The following is a 23,444-nucleotide window of genomic DNA, read 5'->3' on the forward strand; positions in this document are numbered from 1 at the left end:
GAAAGAAGATTGTTCCATTGGTAATTTCAGATTAAGAGAGAAGCTTTGACAAGGAGAACGAAGAACTCATCTTTTGACTAAGGTCAACAGTATTGACCTGCCCTAGAACAGCAAAAGAATTTTGAAAACTGTAGGGATTTTATCTCAGCACAATCAGTGTATGAGAGATGATAAAAACAGGGAAGGGGACAAGTGAGAAGACATTACAAAGAAAACAGGATGGATAATGGGGGTGGGGGCCCATATCTCTCTGCCTCTGGTTCACCTCCATCTTTGGGTTGTCACAGTGAAAAATATTCCAAAGCCATGTGTTCTGGGTCCCATGGATGAGTCCCTAGGCATTCATTTCTTAGTATTCAGAAGGAATATTCCTGTTGTTCCTCCAAGCATTCACAAAATGTGACCTTCTTTTCAAAGATACAACGTGTATCACAGTCAGAACAGGAATAGGTACCAAAGCAGATTGACTTGGGCTGCCTTAGAGCCATGAGTGTGTGCATGAGCTTACAATAATGCTGAGAAAATATCTCTACTTGAACATACCTCCACTCATTATAGACCTCTACTGGAGCAGAGTACAGTTCCATGGTCAGCTGGTCATGTTGGTGGTATGGTGCACAAGGTCCTTCAGAGCATCCATGGAGATTTTATTGTCATAAAAATTGATGCTAGTGAGATGGGTGCATTGGGTCAGGGCAGGCAGAAAGATACTGAAGTGAGAGTCATTCACCCTACAGTCTTCTAATTCCAGAGTCTGCAGAGTATCTGTAATACTTTCTAAAAAGAATTTGAGAGGTGTGATATTCAATGTAGTTAAAGAGAAACCTTTTACGCATAGATATTTTGGGAGCCAACTTTTAGTCAAAAAGCGACTGTCGTCTTTGCAGACATCTCAGGCCATATATTTGAAGATTGATATTTTCCCACCCTGACAAGAGACTTGTTTTTCTAGCATGATGTTTTTGTAAGCAGCCTATGACAGCTGAGCACATTCTGGTAAAATCTTGTTTTTCTCAGACATATCTTGGATTTGTTGTTTAGTGTCCCCAGCTGTAAGGCTCTTGTGGTTGAGTGTCTCCAGCTGCACTCCCCTGCTTGTGCTTATATACCCATAATTGCCTTTCAATAAATGAGACTTGGGCCTGGGGACTTGATCAGACACCGTGGCTTGTCTCCATTCTTCTTGCCCCTCCATCCTCACTCTCTCTCTTGCAGACCCCATTGACTGACCCAAGTGGGCCAGGTCATAGATGTTTAAGCTGACCATAGTTCCAATGCTGGGCAAATGACTCCAACTCTGATTGAGGGATCTGGCACAGAGCAATGGTCAGGGACACCATAATGGTCAGGGACACCAAGAAAGCCTCAAGACACCTAGGGAGAGATCACATTGCTGGGGTCAGAGAGATCTTGGGAAGGCATCCAGCATAGCCTGTTGGCTTACCCAAGCTACACCACTGTAGCATGTGGGTATTACCTTCTTTGTGGGACTGGCTTATTCCCTAGCTACCTATCCTAGTCTTTAGTGACAAGCAAAGCCTAGGGTTATCCAGTAGGCTAAGAGGGCCTACAGAAAGAGGAAGTTTGGAATCTATATGACCATATATCAAGATACTTTATAAAGAACCATTGACTCCCCGTTATAAATTCCTTTACCTCTTTACTCTTTTTCTTTTGGTTTTTCCAAGACAGGGTTTCACTCTTTTTAAATTGGATATTGTATTTATTTACATGTCAGATGCCATCCTCTTTCCCCATTTCCCTTCCCTAGAACCCTCTATCCCATCCCTCCTCCTGTTTTTGCTTTTATACCATTTTAATTATGTGCAAGTATTCAGGTCAGTTCTAGGTTGAGGAACTAGCAATACAATGGATGCAAACAGTCAAAGAACAAGCCAGACAATAAGCACAAATAGTCAAAAAACAAGCAAGGCAATAAACAAAATTTTGTGAACACTCCCATGATTACTGTTTCTAAGGGCTTATCAGGATGACCAAAATATCTGAGCCAAATTCTCTGTCCTAGCCCAGAGTAATTTTCATGTCTAAAGCCTTCTTCCTTGTTCTAGCCTACCTCTGACCATTCAACCCCAGCCTTTGCATTCCCTGATCCCCTTAGACCAGCCTTGGTCTCAAAAGAGTTATATACTGTTTAGGAATTAGGGGAAAACAAGGGCCTGTTCTCCCAGACCTAATGGAAACACAGAGCTCACCTGGGAAACTGTGCAGATCTGAGCCCTCCCTATGCAGTGGCCTCTTCTCTTCCCCATTCCTCCACATTAGATCAGATAGGATTGCTGTGGAGGAAAACTCACTAAATAGGACTCACAAAACTGGTTGGTCTTCTACCATGGTAGCTCTCTCCAAATAATCTACGTCACTTCATTGCTCAGCTTTGTGGGTGAGCCCTGATTCAGTTAACATGGAACAAGATCATGCGTCCATGTTCATTGTATAATATACAGTGGCCTGCAGATATTAGTACCCACTACTCTGTTATGTAGAAAAAAGAGGTTTGCTCTGGTAACAGCAACAGCTCTTCATCCTTTCTTACCTGAACAACTCATTCATGTGGTCTTTGAGAAAATAGACATCAATAGTGAGATGCTGGAAATAGCTGTGTTTGGGGAACAGAGAAATCATCTCGGTGACATTCCTCTCCACTAAGGGTGTGTAAGTACTTCTTCCAAAGATGCATAGTGTACTAGCATGAGTTTGTGAAGATTTTTTATCTTGCTGATGGCAAGGAACAAGTTTTGCCAATTCAGACAGATTCCCCACTGTATTCAGTTCCAACTCCTTGATGAACTCTGGTTGTACAATTTTTATCACCTTCCTGACCTTGGGCACCTTTGTTTGATTCTTCAGCTGACAGCAAGAAGATTTATTTTACATGAGTTACACTTGGCCTCAAGAGAGAACAGCACTAGTCCAGAATGCCAGAAGTCCAGGACAAAGGGCCAGCAGGACTGTTTTGTTTGTAAGAAAGGCAGTCATTTTCGCAGGTGATCTCAGTGAGGTGGTGACATTCCAGGTCTACTGAGAATTTTTACCAATAGCAGCCTATAGTCCAACAACTTGTTCCAGTGTCCCGGCCTTCATCCCTCACTTCTGTTCCTGCAGATTTTGTGGGTGCACAAGCTGGTTTTACTCGGACCTCTGCCTCATCTTTCTGCTCTTGTGCTTCAGCCTGTTCATTCTCTTCTTCCACCACTTAGCTCTCATGGCACAAAGAAGATGGTGTTAAGGAGACATTAGGGAGTTTGGACTACTGCTATTTTCCTTGGCTACTTCTAATGATCCAATCAACTTCTCAGAGCACAGATGCAGGAAACCCTCTCTGTCCTTTGCCCACTGCAACAAATGTGTTTGGTGTTTATCTTCATGCTGAGAAGATTTAAAGGAAAGGTCACTAAACACTTTCATATACTGCCTCCTTCATGGGTTCTCAAGCATAGTTTCTACCCATTGGTCTCCACTGGCCTGAAAATCTCAGGAGTCATGGTATCCATTCTTCAAGGAACCACCTGAAGCTTCCTCATCCTATGAATAAAACAGGAGATGGGTCTGAAGAGAAATTGAGACACTACACTTTTTTCATCATCTCTGATGCTATTTGTCCCCTGTTCTGCTGTCTTGCTGTCTTCTATATACTCATGATCTTCGGTGCTGGGTCTCCAATACAACCACCTCTAGCTTGCCAAGCAAGGGCACTGTGCATGAGCTGCATCTGGAGACCAGTCCCGTTTCTCTCCACTCAGTTGCCTTGGATTTCTGCCAGCTTCTATTTCTTTATGTTTGTTTTTAAGACAGGATTTCTCTGTGTGTATCCCTGCCTCTATAGCTCTATAGACTAGGCTGGCCTCAATTTCAGAGATATACTTGCCTCTGTCTCCCAAGTACTAGGATTAAAGGTATGTGCCACCACCTCCTGGCATGTCAGCTCTTATTTCTATTACCTGGTGGAGACACAGGGACATCTGCACCAACCTGTATCTCATATTTAATTTGCTACAAAGACTCAAAAGTTTTCCAGGCTCCTGTAGGCCTCTAAGATACCACCCAAAGCCTCTGATTTACCTTTTACCTCATTCTTCTAAGTCCAGATTTCCCTACCTGGTATTTGGCTTACCTGGGGCTTACTTCTGTTTCAGCCATGGGCCAACTCCATCTAGTATAGCTTGGAAGTTGGTCTTATCAGCAACCCAACAAGAAGGCCAAGGTAGGGCCAGTATTCCACCAGGATCTTAATTGTCTTTGCTTTTCTCTGAGTGTCAGCCTCCTTGAACAGCGGTGGTAAGAGCTTCCTTCTTAGGTCCTGCAGGATAGAGATGGTCAGCAACTTCTTCCTCACAATGCTCTGTGCAGCCAGCTGCAGGAGTATGGGTGGCTCTTCAAAGTCCAAAGTATAGGGAGATAATCCTAGGGAAAAATTTAGGAGAGAATGTATTTTCAGGGTTTTTCTTAGAAGGCTTTTAACTCCCAGCACTGGTGGCACATGCCTTTAATTCTAGCACTTGGGAGGCAGAAGCAGGCTGATTTCTGAGTTTGAGGCCAGCCTGGTATACAGAGTGAGTTCCAGGACAGGAAGGGCTACACAGAGAAACCCTGTCTTGAAAAACCTAAAAAACAAAACAAAAAAACCACAAGGCTTTTACCTCCTCACAGTAAGCATCTGTCTCCACGGTGGCCATGATGAAGACTTGAATTTTATTTCACTCACTATTTGGTGGTCTCAAAAGCAAACTCCCCATATGGGCAGCATGTGGAGCCTCTCTCAATCATTTGTTCACCATTGTCCCATCCAGTTCCAAACTCTAATCCCCATCTAATTTTGGAAAGCAGCATCCAGGAAAAAAAAAAAAAACAGAGCCCCATTCCTTATAGCAGAAACAATATTAACCACCTTTCAGAGAAGATGGAAATAAGCTACATACTGAATTAACCCATATTCTTCTTTCAATAAATTGATCTTGTCTGGCAAAGACAGGGAAGAATTTATGAAATGGGCAAATTGCTTCTCTGTCTGTCTGTCTGTCTCCCTCTTTCTTTTCATCATTTTTCAAGACTGTCTCTGGGTAACAGCCCTGGTTGTCCAGGAGCTGACTTGTCGACCAGGCTGCCATTGAAGTTAGAGATCTACCTGTTTCTGCCTTCCCAAGTGCTAGGAGTAAAAGAATTCACTACCACATTCAGCTTACTTTTTATTTCCAAAGTTTTAGAGCCAAGCTTGGGGAGCCTAGCTATGTCATACCACTTTGAAGCATAGAGCATACTGCATGTATGTAGTGGGGGTCCTGTCTGTCTTTTAGCAGCTTGTTTCTACTTATACAGAGTTTCACTATGTAGCCCACAGCTGGCTATGTAGTCCAGGCTGGACTCAAACTCACTCTTTTTTTTTTTTTTTTTTGTTTTGTTTTTGTTTTTCAAGACAGGGTTTCTCTGTGTAGCCCTGGCTGTCCTGGAACTCACTCTGTAGACCAGGCTGGCCTCGAACTCAGAAATCCGCCTGCCTCTGCCTCCCAAGTGCTGGGATTAAAGGTGTGCGCCACCACCGCCCGGCCCCGTGGTTGAATTCTTGTCACAACATTGATTCATTAACTTTTAAAAAATTCATTCAATTATTTGCTTATTTTTATATACTTGATTTGTAATTTACTTCTGTGATTGGACTCTCAGCAATCCTCCTGCCTCTTCTTCCTTGAGAAGATTACGGTTTTGATCCAGCACAGCTGGCTGAATTATATTCATAAGTGACCCACATTGTTCAGAGTACGAATTAAGTCAGGGCTTAATATGGACCTGATATAGAGAAAACTTTAGAAAAAAATAAACCGGGAGTTAATATTTGTTGGGAGCCGTCTTTAGTACAAAGTGGCTAGATCAACTTTGCAGCCATCTGGAACCATATACCCTGATGAAAGACTTGGTTGTCAAAAGCCTATAACAGCTGAAGCACACTCTGATAAATATATTGTTTATCCCACATAGCTTGTTTTGCTGTTTACTGCCCCCAGCTGCAAGGCGCACGTGGTAGCCACGCCTGCAAGGCATTGCAGTTCACGTGCTGTCCACGTGCTATCTATGCCATACATGCTTGTAAGGCGCACGTGCTGTCCACGCTATAGACGCCTGTAAGGATTATGTCATATCAACACCTGCAAGGCACGTGGTATCCAGGCGCCTACAAGGCACGTGGCAAAAGCCTATAAATACCTCAGAATTCCCTTCAATAAAAGAGACTTGATCAGACTTTCTGTCTTGTCTCCATTCTTCGTGTCTCTTCCCCTTTATCCCCCCCCCCCCCTCTCTCCTCTGACCCTCGGACCGGAGCAGCAGCTTGGGCCAAGACACAGTGGCCGCCAAGCATGGAGCGGAGCAGGCAGCAACATTTTGGCCCACAAAGCCGGGCAGTACGGGCCGTGACAAATATTCCCACAACTATGAATGTGTTCTGGAGTTCAAGGCTGAGCCTGATGTTCTGTCAGTCATCAGCTGTGGCAGTTTGAGAAGGCCGAGGTGGGAACATGCCACACAGGTCTGTTCAAAGTCATCTTCAGCTACACACAAGATTGAGGACAGCCTGAGCTAATAGACATCAATTTTTCTTTTTTTTCTTTTTGGTGCAGCGAACGTTTATTGAGAGGTTTGGATGGGCATCACTTTCTACAGGTCAGCACCTCTTTTATTATGTAGTATCATAGCATTGTTACATTATATTTATTATGCATATTATTATTGTCATATAATTATACTGTTATGATTATAAAACAAAGTATTATGAAATACTTAATTTTTCTTTTTTATGTATTTATTTTAACTACATGTGTTTGCCTTCAGTCAGTGTACCACACGTCTGCAGAGCCAGAAAGAGTGCAGAGCACAGGGCCAGATAACCCTGTAACTGAATGGAGTTACAGATGGTTATGAGCCACCATTGAGGTGCTGGCACTGAATCTGGGTCTTTTGCAAGAGCTGCCAGTGCTCTTAATCACTCAGCTCTCTCTCTAGGGCCAACTGTTTCCCCTGGTTTGAGCCTGTGTCTGGTGATTCCTAGGCTGATCTCAAACTCACTGTGCTGCTAAGGAAGATCATGAACTTCTGAACCTCCTCCTTTTGGGTCCTGAATATTAGAATTTTAGCTGAGGGCCACCACACTCAGTGTATACAGTGCTTCAGTGCTTCTTGCAGCAAATCAGACCCATGGCTCCTTGAGTGCTAGCTAAGTATTTTTTTTCCTGAGACAGGGATTCTCTGTGTAGTCCTGGCTGTCCTGGAACTCACGCTGTAGACCAGGCTGGCCTCGAACTCAGAGATCAGCCTGCCTCTGTCTCCCAAGTGCTGGGATGAAAGGTGTGCGCCACCACTGCCCAGAGCTAGCTAAGTATTCTAACAAGGGAGATACAAACAGTCCTAAATAATTGTTTTGTTTATTTCATGCAATAAGATATCATATATTCAGGCTGTCTTCAGAATCCTTATGCAGCTGAAATTGGCCTGGGATTCCTGATTATTCTGCTTTTAGCTTCCAAAATGCTGGTATTACAGGCATGAGCTAGCACATCCAATCCTGATTTTTCTCACCTGGGAAAACCAGATGACCCTATTATTACTACATCATTCAAGCATTTTCTATTTGATGGTATCGAACTTTTAATAAGGAAACCCTGGGGCTGGAGAGTAGGTAAGGTTACTCACTGCTCAGAGGATTCAAGTTCAGTTCCCAACACCGAGGTTGATGACTCACAACAACCATAACTGCATCTCAAGGGGAACCGATCTCCTCTTCTGGTCTCTGCTGCCAACTGCATTCATGGGCACACCTTCCATTCAGATACACACAGGTACATAAGTTAAAACTAAAATCGACCTTAACAAAATAGAAAAGAATAAGCTTTTACTGGTGATACTGATTTACCTTTAAAAGATTCATAATTTTTATTTTGCTTTATGAGGTTGAGTGTTTTCATCTCTGGTCCCTGGGGCTAGAGTTGTAAATTTGTGTGGTTGTGAGCAACCATATGAATATGGTGGCTGGGGATCCTTTGGGAGAATAGTCAGAGCTCCTAACTACTGGAAACTCTCCAGCACTGAATAATCATTTAGCTTTTTGTTTTCTTTGTTTTTGTCTTTTGAAATTACATAGTGTAGGTCTGAAATTCTGTGGAGATAATAGTTTAGCCAGATGTTTGCCAGGAGCCTGTAGAGACTGGTAAAAAATATGAAGCAGGAGAATCGCTCATACCTAGCTACACCTCGACATTTTCATGCACTTTTCCCTATCAGTTCCTTTAGTTCCCATTCTTTTTTTTTTATTATTAGATATTTTATTTACACTTCAAATGCCATCCCCTTTCCCCATTCCCCCCCTTAGAAAACCCCTATCCCATGCCCCCTTTTCCTTTTTGCATTTATACATTTTTTTAAAATAATGTTAATCATAAGCGTTATAAGTTTGGAATTGTTCAATCAGAGGTGTAACCCACTAACCGACCTAGATATAACAACTATCTTTGACTGGTGGAGATACATGAATATCTGCCTCCCTGTCTCCCCCCTTTCTCTCTTTCATCACCTAGCTTCTCCTCTCCTCCTTCTCCTCTTCTTACTCCTTTTCTTCCTCTCAGTACTCCTCCTACCTTAGCTTCTCCTACACATCACCCTTCCTGTTAAAATGAAACTTTTCTCTCAAAATACAATTAGAGCATAATTATGCCAATTTGTACCAGTGAGGTACAAGATAGTCCTAATACCCCATCCATCCTTTTGTTGACTAACCAGCAACTCTGTCATTTATCCTAACTAAAACATTTAGTTCTGAACCTGGCTTTAGGATGAATGTCAGCTGACGACCATCCACTCAAATCTTTTCTCTTACGGTAAATAGCTGTAAGTTTTTAACCCCATCAGAAATCCAGAATGACTGAGTTAACTATAATTGTGGGAAGCACAAAGCATAGCTTCTAAAACTTAGCCAATTTATAGAGACCTCTGAACACCTGAAAAGCCCCTATACTACCGAACGTTGGAGCATCAAATCTTCAGCCTTCTGGCCCAGAATCATCTGACAGACCTTGGTGATGCAGGATTATTAAGGACTGATTACTCTGTCTAGGCAGATATAATCAGTCGACTATTCTGCATGTGTGTCCTTTTCTGGACAGTAATTTGTCTGTAGTTGGAGAGAGGCAATTCTTGCCTAGTGGCTGTTACCACACAACTGGAGTAACTCCAAGGATGCTCAATTTCTTCTTAGAATCCACGACAGGAAGCTGTCAGGAGCAGACAGGTCTCTAATCAATATGAACATTAATATATAAATATTTGTAGCATCAGTTCTATGGACTTCTGATATTTTGAAAACCAACTATCCATGTAAGGTAACCTGGACTGTTTTCTGTTCACTCCTCTCAGCTATTTCTAAATAAAATATGGGAAACACCCTAACAATAAACTCAAAAATATGAATTTGCTATAGTCCCTTAACTCATAGGTTATGGGTCCCAAATCAGTTAAAAAGGTTAAAAAAGGGTTGGGTCTAGGCATTGTATTCCTAAATGTGTTATACAGGCACAATGCCCATGAGCGTATCAATATTCATCTCATTTTTATATTAATAAGAGGCTCGTACCAATGAAAACCTTAAATTTGAGATCAAAGTAAATTTTGTACCATTTAAGAAATTATAACTTCATCTTGATAATAATTATACAGATTTCTACCAATAGGTTATGGCTATGCAATAAGTCCTAGCTAATCCCCCCTGTTCCAACAAAACCACTACTTGTCCCTAGAAAGACAGACCATTATTAACCACATTAGTACCCAAGCTCAGGGAATAGGGGCGCTGACTCTTCTTTAACTTCTTCAAGCTGATTAAGGGCGTTGAGATTTTAGAAGAGGGGTTGGGGGGAAGAGTAAGTTGATAAGCCTCTAATGCTGTGTCTTCACTGAATCCAGATGGAATTCCAGGACATCAGAGGTTTGGGCAGGTCTGCTCAGTATGCTTGATGAGTAGATACACCAAGGCTGTGTATTCTGCAATATACAATTCTCAGAACAAGTTTTAGTATCAAGAAAAAAAAAATTTCCCACCCCCAGGGGGCTGACATTTTTTTTTTTAAAGATGTTGGTTCTGAAGACTTTTTTTTCCTCGCTTGTTAAAATTGGTTGTAGTATTTACATTTCAGATTTTATCCTCTTAGCCTACTTCCTCCCACCACCCAGAAACCTCCTATCCCATCCCCCTCCTCATGCTTCTATGAGGCAGTGACCGCACCTACCCCCCCCCCACTATCCTCTCCCCACCCTCACATCATTCCCCCCCCACTGTGTGTTCATTTTTTTTTTTATGGGACCAAGAAACCCCTCTCCCACCTATGTGCGACAAGGCCATCCTCCCATACATATACCTCTGGAGTCTTGGGTCCCTCCCTATGTGTTCCCAGGCTGGTGGTTTAGACCCTGGGGGGCTCTGGTTGTTTGGTATTGTTGCTTTCCACCTGGGGTCAATAACCCTTTCTGCTCCTTCAGTCCTCTCACTAAGTTCTCCATTGGGAAACCCCTGATCATATCAGTGGTTAATTGTGAACATTGTCCTCTGAGTGTGTTAGTCTTTGGCTGACCTCTAAGGAGACAGCTATATCATGTTCCTCACATTATGCACTTCCAGCCATCCACAACAGTGTTTAGATTAGGTGACTGTACATGGGGTGAATACCCAGGTGGAATGGTCTCCTGATGGCCCCTCCTTCAGTTTCTGTTCCATGTTTTGTTTCCCTATTTGCTCCCTTGAGCATTTTTGTTTCTAGTTCTAAGTAGAACTGAGGCATCCCCTCTTGGTCTTCCTTCTTCATGAGCTTCATGTGGTCTGTGGGTTGAGTCTTCACCAATCCAAGCTTTTGGGCTAACATCCGTGGAGATATGTTTGTGTAGCTACCTTCTTTTAAGGCTTTTGGAAGATTAGTTTCTTGCTTTTTCTAGGTTATAGTTTCCCTCCTTGTGTTGGAGTTTTCCACCAATTATTCTTTGAAGTGCTGGATTTGTGTTGAGATACTGTGTGAATTTGGATTTGTCATGGAATATTTTGGTTTCTCCATCAATAATGATTGAGAGTTTTGCTGGGTATAGTAGTCTGGGCTGGCATTTGTGTTCTCTTAGGGTCTGTATGATATCGGTCCAGGATCTTCTGGCTTTTATGGTCTCTGGTGAGAAGTCTGGTGTAATTCTTATAGGTCTGCCTTTATATGTTACTTTGCCTTTTTCCCTTACTGCTTTTAGTATTTTTTCTTTGTTTTGTACATTTGATGTTTTGACTATTATATGGCGGGAAGTATTTCTTTTCTGGTCTAAACTATTTGGAGTTCTGTAGGCTTCTTGTATATTTATGGACATCTCTTTCATTAGGTAAGGGAAGTTTTCCTCTATAATTTTGTTGAGGATATTTACTGGTCCTTTAAGTTGGGAGTCTTCCCCCTCATCTATACCTATTATCCTTAGGTTTGGCCTTCTCATTGTGTCTTGGATTTCTTGTATATTTTGTGTTAGTAGCTTTTTGTATTTTGCATTTTCTTTGACAGTTGTGTCAATGTTTTCCATGGTATCTTCTGCACATGAGATTCTCTCTCCCATCTCTTGTATTCTGTTGGTGATACTTGTGTCTATGACTCCTGATCTTTTTTTTAGGTTTTCTATCTCCAGGGTATTGTCCCTTTGTGATTTCTTTATTGTTTCTACTTCCATTTTTAGATCCTGCATGGTTTTGTTTAATTCCTTCTCCCGTTTGTTTGCATTTTCTTGCAATTCCTTAAGGGATTTTTGTGTTTCCTCTTTAAGGGTTTCTATCTGTCTACCAGTGCTCTCCTTAAGTTCTTTGAGAGTGTTATTTATGTCTTTCTTAAAGCCCTCTATCATCATCATGAGAAGTGATTTTAATTCTGAATCCTGCTTTTCTGGTGTGATGGGGTGTTCAGGGCTTGCTCTGAAGGGGGAGCTGGGTTCTTATGATGCCATGTAACTTTGGTTTCTGTTGCTTAAGTTCTTGCTCTTGCCTTTTGCCATCTGGTTAACTCTAGTGCTGCCTGTACTTGCTGTCTCTGACTGAAGCCTGTCTTTCTAGTTATCTAGCTTGTGTCTGATCTCCTAGGGTCCAGATGTCTCTGTGATCTTTTCCAGCTGTACTGATTATAGTGGTACCTCTAGGATGCCTCAGGATATGGTGCCTCCAAGGTAGCAGTCCAGCTAGGTGTCTGCTGTTCTGGGTGCAGTGTCTCCTCTAGAATATCTCAGGATATGTTGTCTGAAGCTCTGCGTTCATTTGTTCCTCTGTGGCTCTGGATTGGGTGGACCTTCCAGTATGTCTCAGGTGGAATCCGGGGTCCACACAACAGAAGACCTGGCAGAGGTCTGATCCAGGCCTCAGATCTGGGAACTAGTTTCTAAGACACTGTCCAAGTTAGAGCGCCTGGGATCCCTACTTCCTCTGGGTTCTTGGAGGTTGGGGACAGAGCTGCCACCCAAGATCTGCTCAGTGCTCTGGCCCAGACTGGAAGGAACCAGTGTTCCAGGCTGGGAGTGACTTCCTGGGTCCTTTTGGTTCCCAGTTACTCCCTGTTTAGGGCGGGCCCTGCTGTCTGCTTACCTAAAATCCTGCCTGAGTTCGAGCGCCTGGGATCCCTGCTTCCTCTGGATTCTTGGAGGTTGGGGACAGAGCTGCCACCCAAGATCTGCTCAGTGCTCTGGCCCAGACTGGAAGGAGTAGTTCCCATTCTTAATGTTCTCTCAGAACATAGAGGAGCCAGCAGGATGCAGATTGTTTTTCTTCAATACCCCAGACACTGGTTTCACTTCCCCCATGGGATCTTTCTTTCCATGCTTTTCTTAGATCACTATGTCATAGTGCTGAGATCAATATTCAGGGCTTCTGGCTTGTTAGGCATAACTTTTCTTCCAGGTGTGGCAATACACCTTTAATTTCAGCATGCATCAGGTACAGTAGGTAGCTCTCCAGGTATTATAGGCTGTCCTGGACTACATAAGGAATTCCAGGATAGCATGGGCTATATGCATAGTCTTTATTTTTCAAAAAAAAAAAAAAAAAAAAAAAAACCAAACCAAAACAAAAAAAAAAAAAAAAAAAAAAAAAAACCCAAAACCCAACCAACCAACCAACCAACCAACCAACCAAATAAAACCAAACAAACAAAAATACAAAAGGGTACTTCCTTAGAGAGATAGCCACAAAGTTGTCATTTACTATTTAGCATTCTGTACTCTATAATACAGATTGGATCCTCTTACCATGACTGTGGGAATAGGAAGAAAGACACCTCCAGCTATTACTGCATGCTTCTCAAGCAGTCCTGCACACCAAGAAGCCCTCTCTCAGACGGGCTCTTAAAGGCCTAGATTCTCTAGTATTCTTCCTCCAGAAGTTGCTGTCCTGCTCTTTGACTCCATTCTCACAAAGACAATATCACATATGATGCACTCTTGCCTAGATCTCCTTATTCTGCCCCAGCTAACATTGAACACCAGGTCCCACTGCCTTCACCTTACAAGCCTAAACAACCATGCTTTCATGTTCACCTCAACATCTAATGTCAACATTTGCTTTTATTTTATTTCAGTATCTCACTCACTCAAATTGTTAATAGTTTTAATCTGGAGAGACAAAAGGAATGTCCTATGTAGCAACTTGGGCTACTGTCATCCCTGGATATTGGATGAAGATGGGCTTCTTCATCTACAGTCACTGTAGATGACTGAAGGCTGCAATGCCTAGTCTGGGATCCTTAAGGCTTTTAAACACCATTTGAGTCATAGGTTCCCTAACAATAACATATCTCTAATCCCAAGGAATGAAGGACCAGAGTACTCTATCCCTACCCTGCTCATCCACATGGGGTCCTAGATGGTTCTTGTATGCAGAGAAAGTCAGGGGATGACTTCCTTTAAGAATGGGTGATCAAGGTGTTCCTGAATTTTCCACATCCCTAATATCTGTCACTTAGTGGTGCACATTTGATCGGTCAGTTCCATGGACCATTTAGGATTCTATATGGACCAACATGGTGAGGGTTGAGAAATTTTATCCCTCACTCCCTAGGACAGAAAGACAGTGACTAATTAAGGGACATGTGACTCTAATGGTCCTTAACAATCTTAAGAGTCTCAGACTAGACACTGCAGAGAGCAGCCCTCTACAGTGAATCCAGGCTGCAGGCATTTGCTGATTTGAGTGTCCTGCCATGGAATCCAAATGTGATGATTCAGTGACTCCAAAGGAACCTAGTCCACCCTCAGCTAATATCCAAGGATAAAAGCATCACAAGATGGCATGCTGAACATTTCTTTATATTCTCTGGATTAAAACTAGTCACAATTTGGCTGAGATACAGAAAAATGAAAATAAAAGCAAATGTTGACATTTGGAGTTGAGATGAGCATGGTTGTTTAGGTTGTTAGGTATATGCAATGGGGTCAGGTGTCAGCTGGCGCAGGACAGGGAGGCTCAGGCAAGGTGGGTCACATGTGATGCTGTCTTAGTGAAAATGGGGTCAAAGGGCAGGACAACAGCTTCGAGGAGAAGGCCACTGGAGAATCCTCAATCATTCTGAGCCCATCTGGGACAGAACTTCCAGGTCTGCGGGACTGCTCAGGTGGCACACAGACACATATGAGCTCATTGCTTCTTCCCACAGGCATAGGGATAAAGTCCAACTTATATTGCAGGGTGGAGTACACTAAGAAGTAAGAGAAAACTTTGTGGATGTCTTTCTGAAGAAGTGCCAGCTTGTCTCTTTCTCTTTTTTGTTGTTTCATTGTTTAAAAAAAAAAGATTTATTCATTTGTTTTATTTATTTACTTGTTCTATTAAGTACATTGTAGCTGTCTTCAGACACACCAGAAGAGGGCATCAGATCCCATTACAGATGGTTGTGAGCCACCATGTGGTTGCTGGGAATTAAATTCAGGACTTCTAGAAGAGCAGTCAGTACTCTTAACCACTGAGCTGTCTCTCGAGTCCTCATTTCATTTTTTGTTTCATTTGTTTTTAGAATTTAATTTTATTGTTTATGTCCTGCTAACTCCCCTTTCCCAGTCACCCACTCCCACTATTCTTCCCCCAATAAGTCCCTCCTCCTTCTCTGAGTGAGTAGGACCTCCCTGGGTATGTACCAACCCTGGCACTTCAAGGTTCGGTGCTTTCCCTCCCATTGAAGACAGACAAGGCTGCCCAACTAGAATAACACATCCCACAGGCAGACAATAGCTTTTGGAATAGCTCCTGCTCCAGTTGTTTGGGACCCACGTTAAGACCAAATGCACATCTACTAGATGTGTGCATGCTTGGAGGCTTAGGTCCAGCCCATGTATGTTCTTTGGTTGATAGTTCAGACTCTGAGAGCTCCTAGGGTTCAGGTTAGCTGTCTCTGTTGGTCTTCCTGTAGAGTTTCTATTCCCTTCAGTGTCCTCAATCCTTCCTTCTAGTCTTCCATAAGAGTCCCCAAGCTTTATCCACTGTTTGGCTGTGGGTGTCTGTATCTGTATGGATCAGCTGCTGAGGAGAGCCTCTCAGAGAACAACTTGCTCCTGTCTGCAAGCATAACAGTATCATTTTAATAGTGTTAGGGCTTGGTGCTTGCCCTTGGGACAGGTCTCAAATTGGACTGATTATTTGTTGGCCATTCCCTCAGTCTCTGCATTTCCCTGTCCCTGCATTTCTTGTACACCGGATAAATTTTGAGTTGAAAGTTTTGTGGTTGAGTTGGTGTGTCTATTGCTACACTTGGATTCTAGTGTGGCTACAGGAGGTGGCCTTTTCAGGTTCCATGTCCCCAGTGTGGTGGGTCACAGCTAAGGTAATCCCCATTGCTTCCTGTGTGCCTCCTTTGTTTCTGGCCTTTAAGTCATCCTGGAAAAGCCCCTGGTATCCTCACCTTGGTCAGCTGCAGATTTTCATTCATTTTCATGGTCATCTGGCCATCTCTCCTATCCTTCATCATACCTTATTCTGAACCCCTATTCCTCTCTGTATCCTTCCTCCCTCTCAGTTCTCTCTCTCCATGTTCCTCCTATGACGGTTTTATTCTCCCTTCTAAGTGTGATTTAAGTTGTCTTGCTTGGGCCTTCTTGTTTAGCTTCTTTGGGTTTGTGGAGTGTAATGTTATACCTGTATTTTATGGACTGTGAATGAGTACATAATATGTTTGTCCGTTTGGGACTGGGTTAACTTTACTCCGGATGATGTTCTCAAATTCCATTCATTTGCCTGTAAAATTCATGATATCTTTGTTTTTAATAGCTGGATAGTATTCCATTGTAAAGATGTACCACATTTTCTCCATCCATTCTTCAGTTGAGGGACATCTAGGTTTTTTTTCTAGTTTCTGCCTATTATGGATAAAGCTACTATGAACATAGTTCTTTGTTGTTGTTGTTGTTGTTGTTTTTTCAAGACAGGGTTTCTCTGTGTAGTCCTGACTGTCCTGGAACTCATTCTGTAGAATAGGCTGGACTCAAACTCAGAAATCTGCCCACCTCTGCCTCCCAAATGCTGGGATTAAAGGCGTGTGCCACCACTGCCCGGCATGAACATTGTTCTTAGAATGTGTCTTTGTGGGATGTTGGAGCATCTTTTGGGTACATGCCCTGGAGTGGTATATTGGGGTCTTGAGATAGAACTATTTCCAGTTTCCTGAGAAACTGCAGAATTCATTTACAAAGCAGTAGTATATGTTTATTTCTACCAGCAATAGAAGAATGAGCCCCTTGCTCCATCATTCCTTCTCCCGAATAACCTTTCCAAAAGGGAGTGAGAATCAAAGAAGTAGGACTTAGTTCCTGGTGGGATAAAGGTAAATTGTGTCTGTGTTGGTTCTTTGAGAGACTCTACATTTTGAGCGTGATGAGCGTTTGACTTTGAGACCACCAGAGTATACAAGAGGGGAAACTGAGTTCTCTTTTATTGTGTATTCTCCAGAGAAAAACTGTGCAGACATGGTTTTAAGCCAATAGAAAGTCTTTATTACCCAGCCTATACTTGGTGTTCAAGATATTTTAACAACAAACACCATGTTCTAGGATAATGTACTTCCATTAAAGAAACGTTAAACATCCTTAGTCATGAGGAAAATGCAAATCAAAACAACCCTGAGATTCCACCTCACACAAGTCAGAATGGCTAAGATCAAAAACTCAGGTGATAGCAGATGCTGGTGAAGATGTGGAGAAAGAGGAACACTCCTCTATTGTTGGTGGGATTGCAAGCTGGTACAACCACTCTGGAAATCAGTCTGACGGTTCCTCAGAAAATTGGACATAGCATTACCTCAGGACTCAGCTATACCATTTCTAGGCATATATCCAGAAGATGCTCCAACATATAACAAGGAAACATGCTCCACTATGTTCACAGCAGCCTTATTTATAATAGCCAAAAGCTGAAAGGAACCCAGATTCCCTTCAACAGAGGAATGGATATAGACAATGTGGTACATTTACATAATGAAATATTACTCAGCTATTAAAAAACAATGAATTTAAGATATTCTTAGGCAAATGGATGGAACTAGAAAATGTCATCCTGAGTGGTGTAACCCAATCATAAAAGAACACACACATAGTATGCACTCACTGATAATTGGATATTAGCCCAAAAGCTTGAAATACCTAAGACACAACTCACAGACCACATGAAGCTCATGAAGAAGGCAGACCAAGTGTGGGTGCTTCAGTTTTTCTTAGAAGGAATAACAGAATACTCATGGGAGACAAAGCATGTGACAGAAACTGAAAGAAGGGTCATCTGGAGACTGTTCCACCTGGGTATCTATTGCATGTGCAGTTACCAAAGGTAAGACACTGATGTGGATGGCAGGAAGTGCATGTTGACAGGAGCCTGATATAGCTGTCTCCTTAGAGGTCTTCTAGAGCCTGACATATCCAAAGGAGGATGCTCACAGCTAACCATTGAACTAACCATGTGTTTCCCAAGGGAGGAGTGAGAGAGAAGACTGAAGGAGCTGAAAGGGTTTGAGGCCCATGGGGATAGCAACAATACCAACCAACCAGAGCTCCTAGGGTCTAAATCACCAGCCTGGGAACACATAGGGAGGGACCCATGGCTCCATCTGTATATGTAGTGAAGGAGGGCCTTGTTGGGTATAGGTGGGAGAGGCGGTCCTTGGTCCTGTGAAGGTTGGATGCCCCAGTGTGGGGGATTTGAGGGTGGGGAGGTTGAAGTGGGCTGGTGGTGGAGGCACATCCTCATAGAAGCAGTAGGAGGGGTATGAGATATGGGGTTCCTAGGTGTTGGTGGGGACTTGGAAAGGGGATCACATCTGAAATGTAAATAAAATATCCAATAAAAAATAACAGCCAGATTCTGAATAACAGAAGCCAAAAGCAAAGGTAGTACATGTAGAGACTTTATTATAATTATGGAGTATACTGGATTAGGTTTGTTTTTGTATTGGCTCATAGTACTTTCTGCATGCTGACTTATTTGGCCTGAATGGAACTTCCACCATGGAGTCAGTTTGTGCTGAGGTCTGCTCCCTGTTAAGGTCAGTGGCCCTATTTCATTAACCACAGTGCCAAACCCACACCCAGCATCTGTTTTTACTTTTTATTTAAAAACTTTAATATTTGCTTTGGAGCAGTGGTTATGGTTTTGGGTTGGACATGGTGAATCTAGAGAGGTGGATGGTTGCAAGGGCTGTCCTTGTTGCAGTTAGTGGAATGAAGGCTTTGTGAACAGAAGATGAAGACTCATGGTGCCTGATCCTTCAAGTCTTACTGCTAAGCTGCTCTCTGACACTGGACCACATCTCTCAGTATTGGTGGGACCTGGTTTCATTATGTAGCCCAGGCTAGACTCAAACTTTCAACTATTGTCCTGCCTCCTGTAACAATGCTTGTGCACACTAGAGATACCATATCAACTAAGCTACATCCTCAGAATCAAAGTCTCAAGATAAAAGCCCTCAAATGATTCTCATATTTTGCATGCCATAGCATCCAGCACAGGTCCAAAACTCCAGAAGAGATTCATGATGAAGACCATGCCAAAGGTCCTTTAACAGTGACATTCTCTGCTTTTTATTTCAGGTCAATCATAAGAAACAGTTCTATAAACCCTGAGCTGACGCATTCTCAGAACTATGCTGTCCCAGCCCGAGCTGCCCCATGCTTGGGAGCCAAAATGTTGTGGACCCTTCTGCCCTACACTTGGTTCAGGGTCTAGCAAGAGAGATAGTGGGAGGAAGAAGGAGAAGAGACATGAAGAATGGAGACAAATCAGAGTGTGTGGTCAAGTCTCCTTTACTGTCTCCTCTTATTGCCTCCCTCTTATTATTGTCTCCTGGCTTAGAAGTGAGACATATAAAAGGCGAGAGGCAGACAGGAGAGTTCAGAACAATTTGGAGTAAAAGAGAATCAGACACTTTATAGAATACAACTTGGAATTAGTAATTAGGTTAGGCCATACAACTTAGAGTTAGTTATTAGGCATTAGGTAGCAGGCACTTGGAAGAGAACTTGGAACTGGAAACTTGGAACTTGGAGGCGCTAGGGACTAGGAACTCGAGACTTGGGACTTGGACTAGGAAGAGAGACTGAAGAGTAAAGGGGATTGAATCACACTCTGTCTGGTCTCCATTCCTCTTGTCTGTCCTCACTATTTCTCGTTGAGCCCCAACCCACAGACTGGAACAAATTGGGGCAGTGCGAGCTCTAACAACTTAGCCCCCAAGGCTTTTGGCAGTTTGGGTCCCAACATTGACAAAATGGTCCGAGACATTTTGACACCCAAATGTGGGGTAGTACATTTCTCAACATTTCTGGCCCCCAAGTGTGGGGCAGCTCCGGCCACAACAGCCATCCTCCCTTACATATACAGCTCAGGCAATGGGTCCCTCTCTAAGAGCTCCCAGGCTGGTGGTTTAGACCCTGGGAGCTCTGGTTGGTTGGTATTGTTTCTCTCCTCATGGGGCTGCAAACCCTTTCAGCTCCTTCAGTCTCCTTTCTCATTCCTCCATTGGGAACCCCATATTTTCTTCATCTATTTATTTGTTGACAGACATTTATATTATTTTCACTTTCTAACTATTATAAATAAAGCTGCTATGAACACAGTTGAACAACTATCCTTGTGGTAGAATGGAGTGTCTTTTGGGTATATGCCCAAGAGTGGTATAGCTGGGTCTTGTGGTAGATTGAGTCCCAATTTTCTGAGGAAATACCATATTGATTTCCATCATATCTGTGCAACTTTACACTCCCACCAGCAATGAAGGAGTGCTTCCTCTGCTCCACATATTTCTCCAGCTTGGCTTGTCACCTGTATTATTGATCTTAACCATGCTGACAGGTGTAAGATGGAATCTCAGAATTGTTTTGATTTGTATTTCCCTTAAGTCTAAGGACATTGAACATTTCTTTATGTTTCTTAACCATTAGAGATTCATCTATTGAGAATCCTTTGTTTAGATCTTTTCCCAATTTTTAATTGGCTTGTATGATTTGTGGATGTCTAGGTTTTTGTGTTCTTTATATATTTTAGACACTATCCTTCTATGGATATGGAGTTGGTAAAAAAAAAAAAAAACTTTTTCCATTCTGTAGGCTGGTATTTGTACTATTGATGGTCTCCTTTGTCTTACAGTCATAAGGCCCCACTTATTAATTGGCAATCTTAGTGCCTGCATGATTGTGTTCTCTTTAGGAAGTTGTCTTCTGGTATGATGTGCTTTCTCTCCTATCAGGTATAGTGAGTCTGGTGTAATGGGATCTTTAATCCACTTGGATCTGAGTTCTGTGCAGGATCATAACTATGCAGCTCTTTGTAGACTTCTACATGCAGATGTGTAGTTAGAATGTCCCATTTTTGAAGATGCATTCCTTTTTACCATTGTGTGTTTCTGGTTTCTTTATCAAAAATTAGATGTTCATAGATGAAGTCCAAACTAGTTTCTTTGGAAAGTTGGTTATGTCAAATGATGTTTTGCTGGGGCACAGGTGAAAGGATATCTGGCAAAAGCTGACCTGTGAAAGAATGTTTGACTGAAGCAGACACAGGTGAGAGGATATTTGCATATAGCAAACATGTGAAAGTACATGTGATGAAGGAGTGTAACAGACAGTGGGAGACCAGCACTGACCATTGGTTTAGTTTGCTCCATCTTGGTATGATATTCTTCCCTAACAACATATTTGTATTGTTTTGACTTATACAGCATTCTTGAGCTCAACTTGTGATAATATCACCATTGAAAGACACTCACCCAAGAACTGCCCATGAGGCTCCCATGGCAGCTTGCAGTTTTAGTAGCCTCACCTCAGGCAGGTCTTAGAGCCTGGTGGCTTCTTCAGGATTGAATTACTGCCAGTTCATGCCTGGTCTTTGCCTGCTAAAAAGACTGGACTTTAGCTGCTGGTTCATGCCTCCTGTCTACCTTCCTAGAGGACTGGTCTGCAGCTGCTGAGTCATAGTTTGCTATGGAACTGAACTGCTGCCAAAGAATTCTTGCTGACTAGTTCTACTTCCCCCACACCCTAACAACTTTTCTCTTCCACTACTCTTCTGGGTGTTGGGTTAGAGGAGAAGGTAGAAGCCTTGCTAAAAGGAGGTTGCAAAAAATTTATGCCTACACATAAGTAAAAAGATCCACCTTTAATCTGGGCAACACCTTCTTCAAGCAGTCTAAATAAAGAATATAGAAAAGGGAGGCTTCCTCTTTGCCTGCTTGTTCTTGCTAGCAAGTCCTTTCCTTCACTGACATTAGAAGCACTTCTTTGGGATTCCAGCATGTACTGAACACCTGAGACATCTATCCTCATGGACTGAATAACTACTGACTTTTGGAATTTCAGTTGGTAGAGAGCCATAGTTGAATTAGCTGAACCACAGCTTGTAAGCCATTCTAAGAAATCTATTTGTGGTGGTGGCGCATGCCTTTAATCCCAGCAATTGGGAGGCAGAGACAGGCAAATTTCTGAGTTCGAGGCCAGCCTGGTCTACAGAGTGAGTTCCATGACAGCCAGTACTACACAGAGAAACCCTGTCTCAAAAAAAGCAAAAAAAAAAAAAAATCTATTCATTTTCTTGCCACATGGCAGTGATCATCCTAAATCTCTCTATGTAGACTAGGCTGTCATCTAACTCACAGATCCATGTGCCTCTGCCTCTCCAGTTAGGGATTAAAGGGATGCATCATCATGCCTACATAAACTCCTGTTTAAAAAACTTCTTTTAAGTTATTCTTTGTGGTAGTGAGTTTCTAAAAGATTTTTTCATATGTCTCTGTGATCCTGCTGCCTCAGCCTCCAGGGTAGCTGGAGGATTACTGAGTAGCTCAGATTACAGGCTTTTGCCAACAGGCCTTGTTCTTCATTGGTCTAGTGTTGGTTTCATGTCCTTGACCCAAGTCATTATTTTGGTCTTATTTTTCTTTCTAAACATGGTCCCAATCTGTAGTCCAGGCTGGTCTTGAACTCTTGATTCTCCTGCCTCTACCTCCTATGTACTTGGATTGTGGGCATGTGTCACTATGCTTGACTTGCTATAGCTTAACTTGAATGTTTTGGAGGTCAATCTATGCCCTGTTCTGTTATGTAGTTTCAAAGAATATGGTATCTTTCAGCCTTGGAGTGACACCATTTTATAACAGTAGGTTACTCCATTTGTGTTCAAATGCTGGGACTGAATAATCAGTCTTATATGTGAGTAAACTTATCTTCATGAAACACTGCCACTCATGAGCTGGGCAAAATGAATGACAAATTGAATCAGGAATGGGTTGTTGGGCATTCTATAGAGATGATTTTAAATTTTCATGTGCAGATTTTGCTAGTTGGAGCAGAGCTTCATCCTGTGGCACTGGAATTTAATATGTAGACACAGCTGGCATCCAATCAAAAATTGACTTGCCTCTGCCTTCAAGTGCAGAAATGAAAGACATGTCCACCATATTATTCTCATTAATAGGTTTGTCATGAATTTAAAGGCTCACAACTTCAAGTATTAGAGTATAAAAACCTTTTTTTATTTTATTAAGTCAGAGTCTCCTGTGCCTAAGGCTGGCCTCAAACTGACTAGGTAGCCAATAATGATCTTTCTACACTTGTCAACTTCCACATTTTTCTGATTTTTCATTTATTTAAACACTTCTGTTCAAAAATAAGAAATTGCCAGAAGAGATGGCTGAGTGGATGAAAGCCTTTGCCATACAAACCCAAAGGACCTGAGTTTGATCCCTACTTTGGCAAAAGAGAACAAAAGTGCAAAAGATGTCCTCTGGTGTCTATATGTACATCATGACATGCATATATCAACACTCACAATGGAGTAAACACACACCATACAGAAAGAGAGAGGTAAGAGAGAGAGAGAGAGAGAGAGAGAGAGAGAGAGAGAGAGAGAGAGAGAACACTACACACAT

At 42.4% G+C, this 23,444-nt stretch overlaps 1 protein-coding gene and 1 pseudogene across 1 annotated transcript; both read right to left on the reverse strand.

The window, feature by feature from the left end:
* Window positions 1-356: 356 nt before the first annotated feature.
* Window positions 357-4,158, reverse strand: LOC117696066 (preferentially expressed antigen in melanoma-like protein 7). Its single transcript, XM_034486665.1, is given in 6 exon segments — window positions 357-598; window positions 601-840; window positions 1,253-1,374; window positions 2,555-2,850; window positions 3,292-3,436; window positions 4,133-4,158. Coding segments are annotated over 6 exon segments (1,071 nt in total).
* Window positions 4,159-4,171: 13 nt separating this feature from the next.
* Window positions 4,172-23,444, reverse strand: part of LOC117696033 (preferentially expressed antigen in melanoma-like protein 7) — a 24,414-nt pseudogene continuing 5,141 nt past the window's right edge.

Source organism: Arvicanthis niloticus, unplaced genomic scaffold (genome assembly GCF_011762505.2).
Source record: "Arvicanthis niloticus isolate mArvNil1 unplaced genomic scaffold, mArvNil1.pat.X S10, whole genome shotgun sequence".
Taxonomy (NCBI): Eukaryota; Metazoa; Chordata; class Mammalia; order Rodentia; family Muridae; genus Arvicanthis; species Arvicanthis niloticus.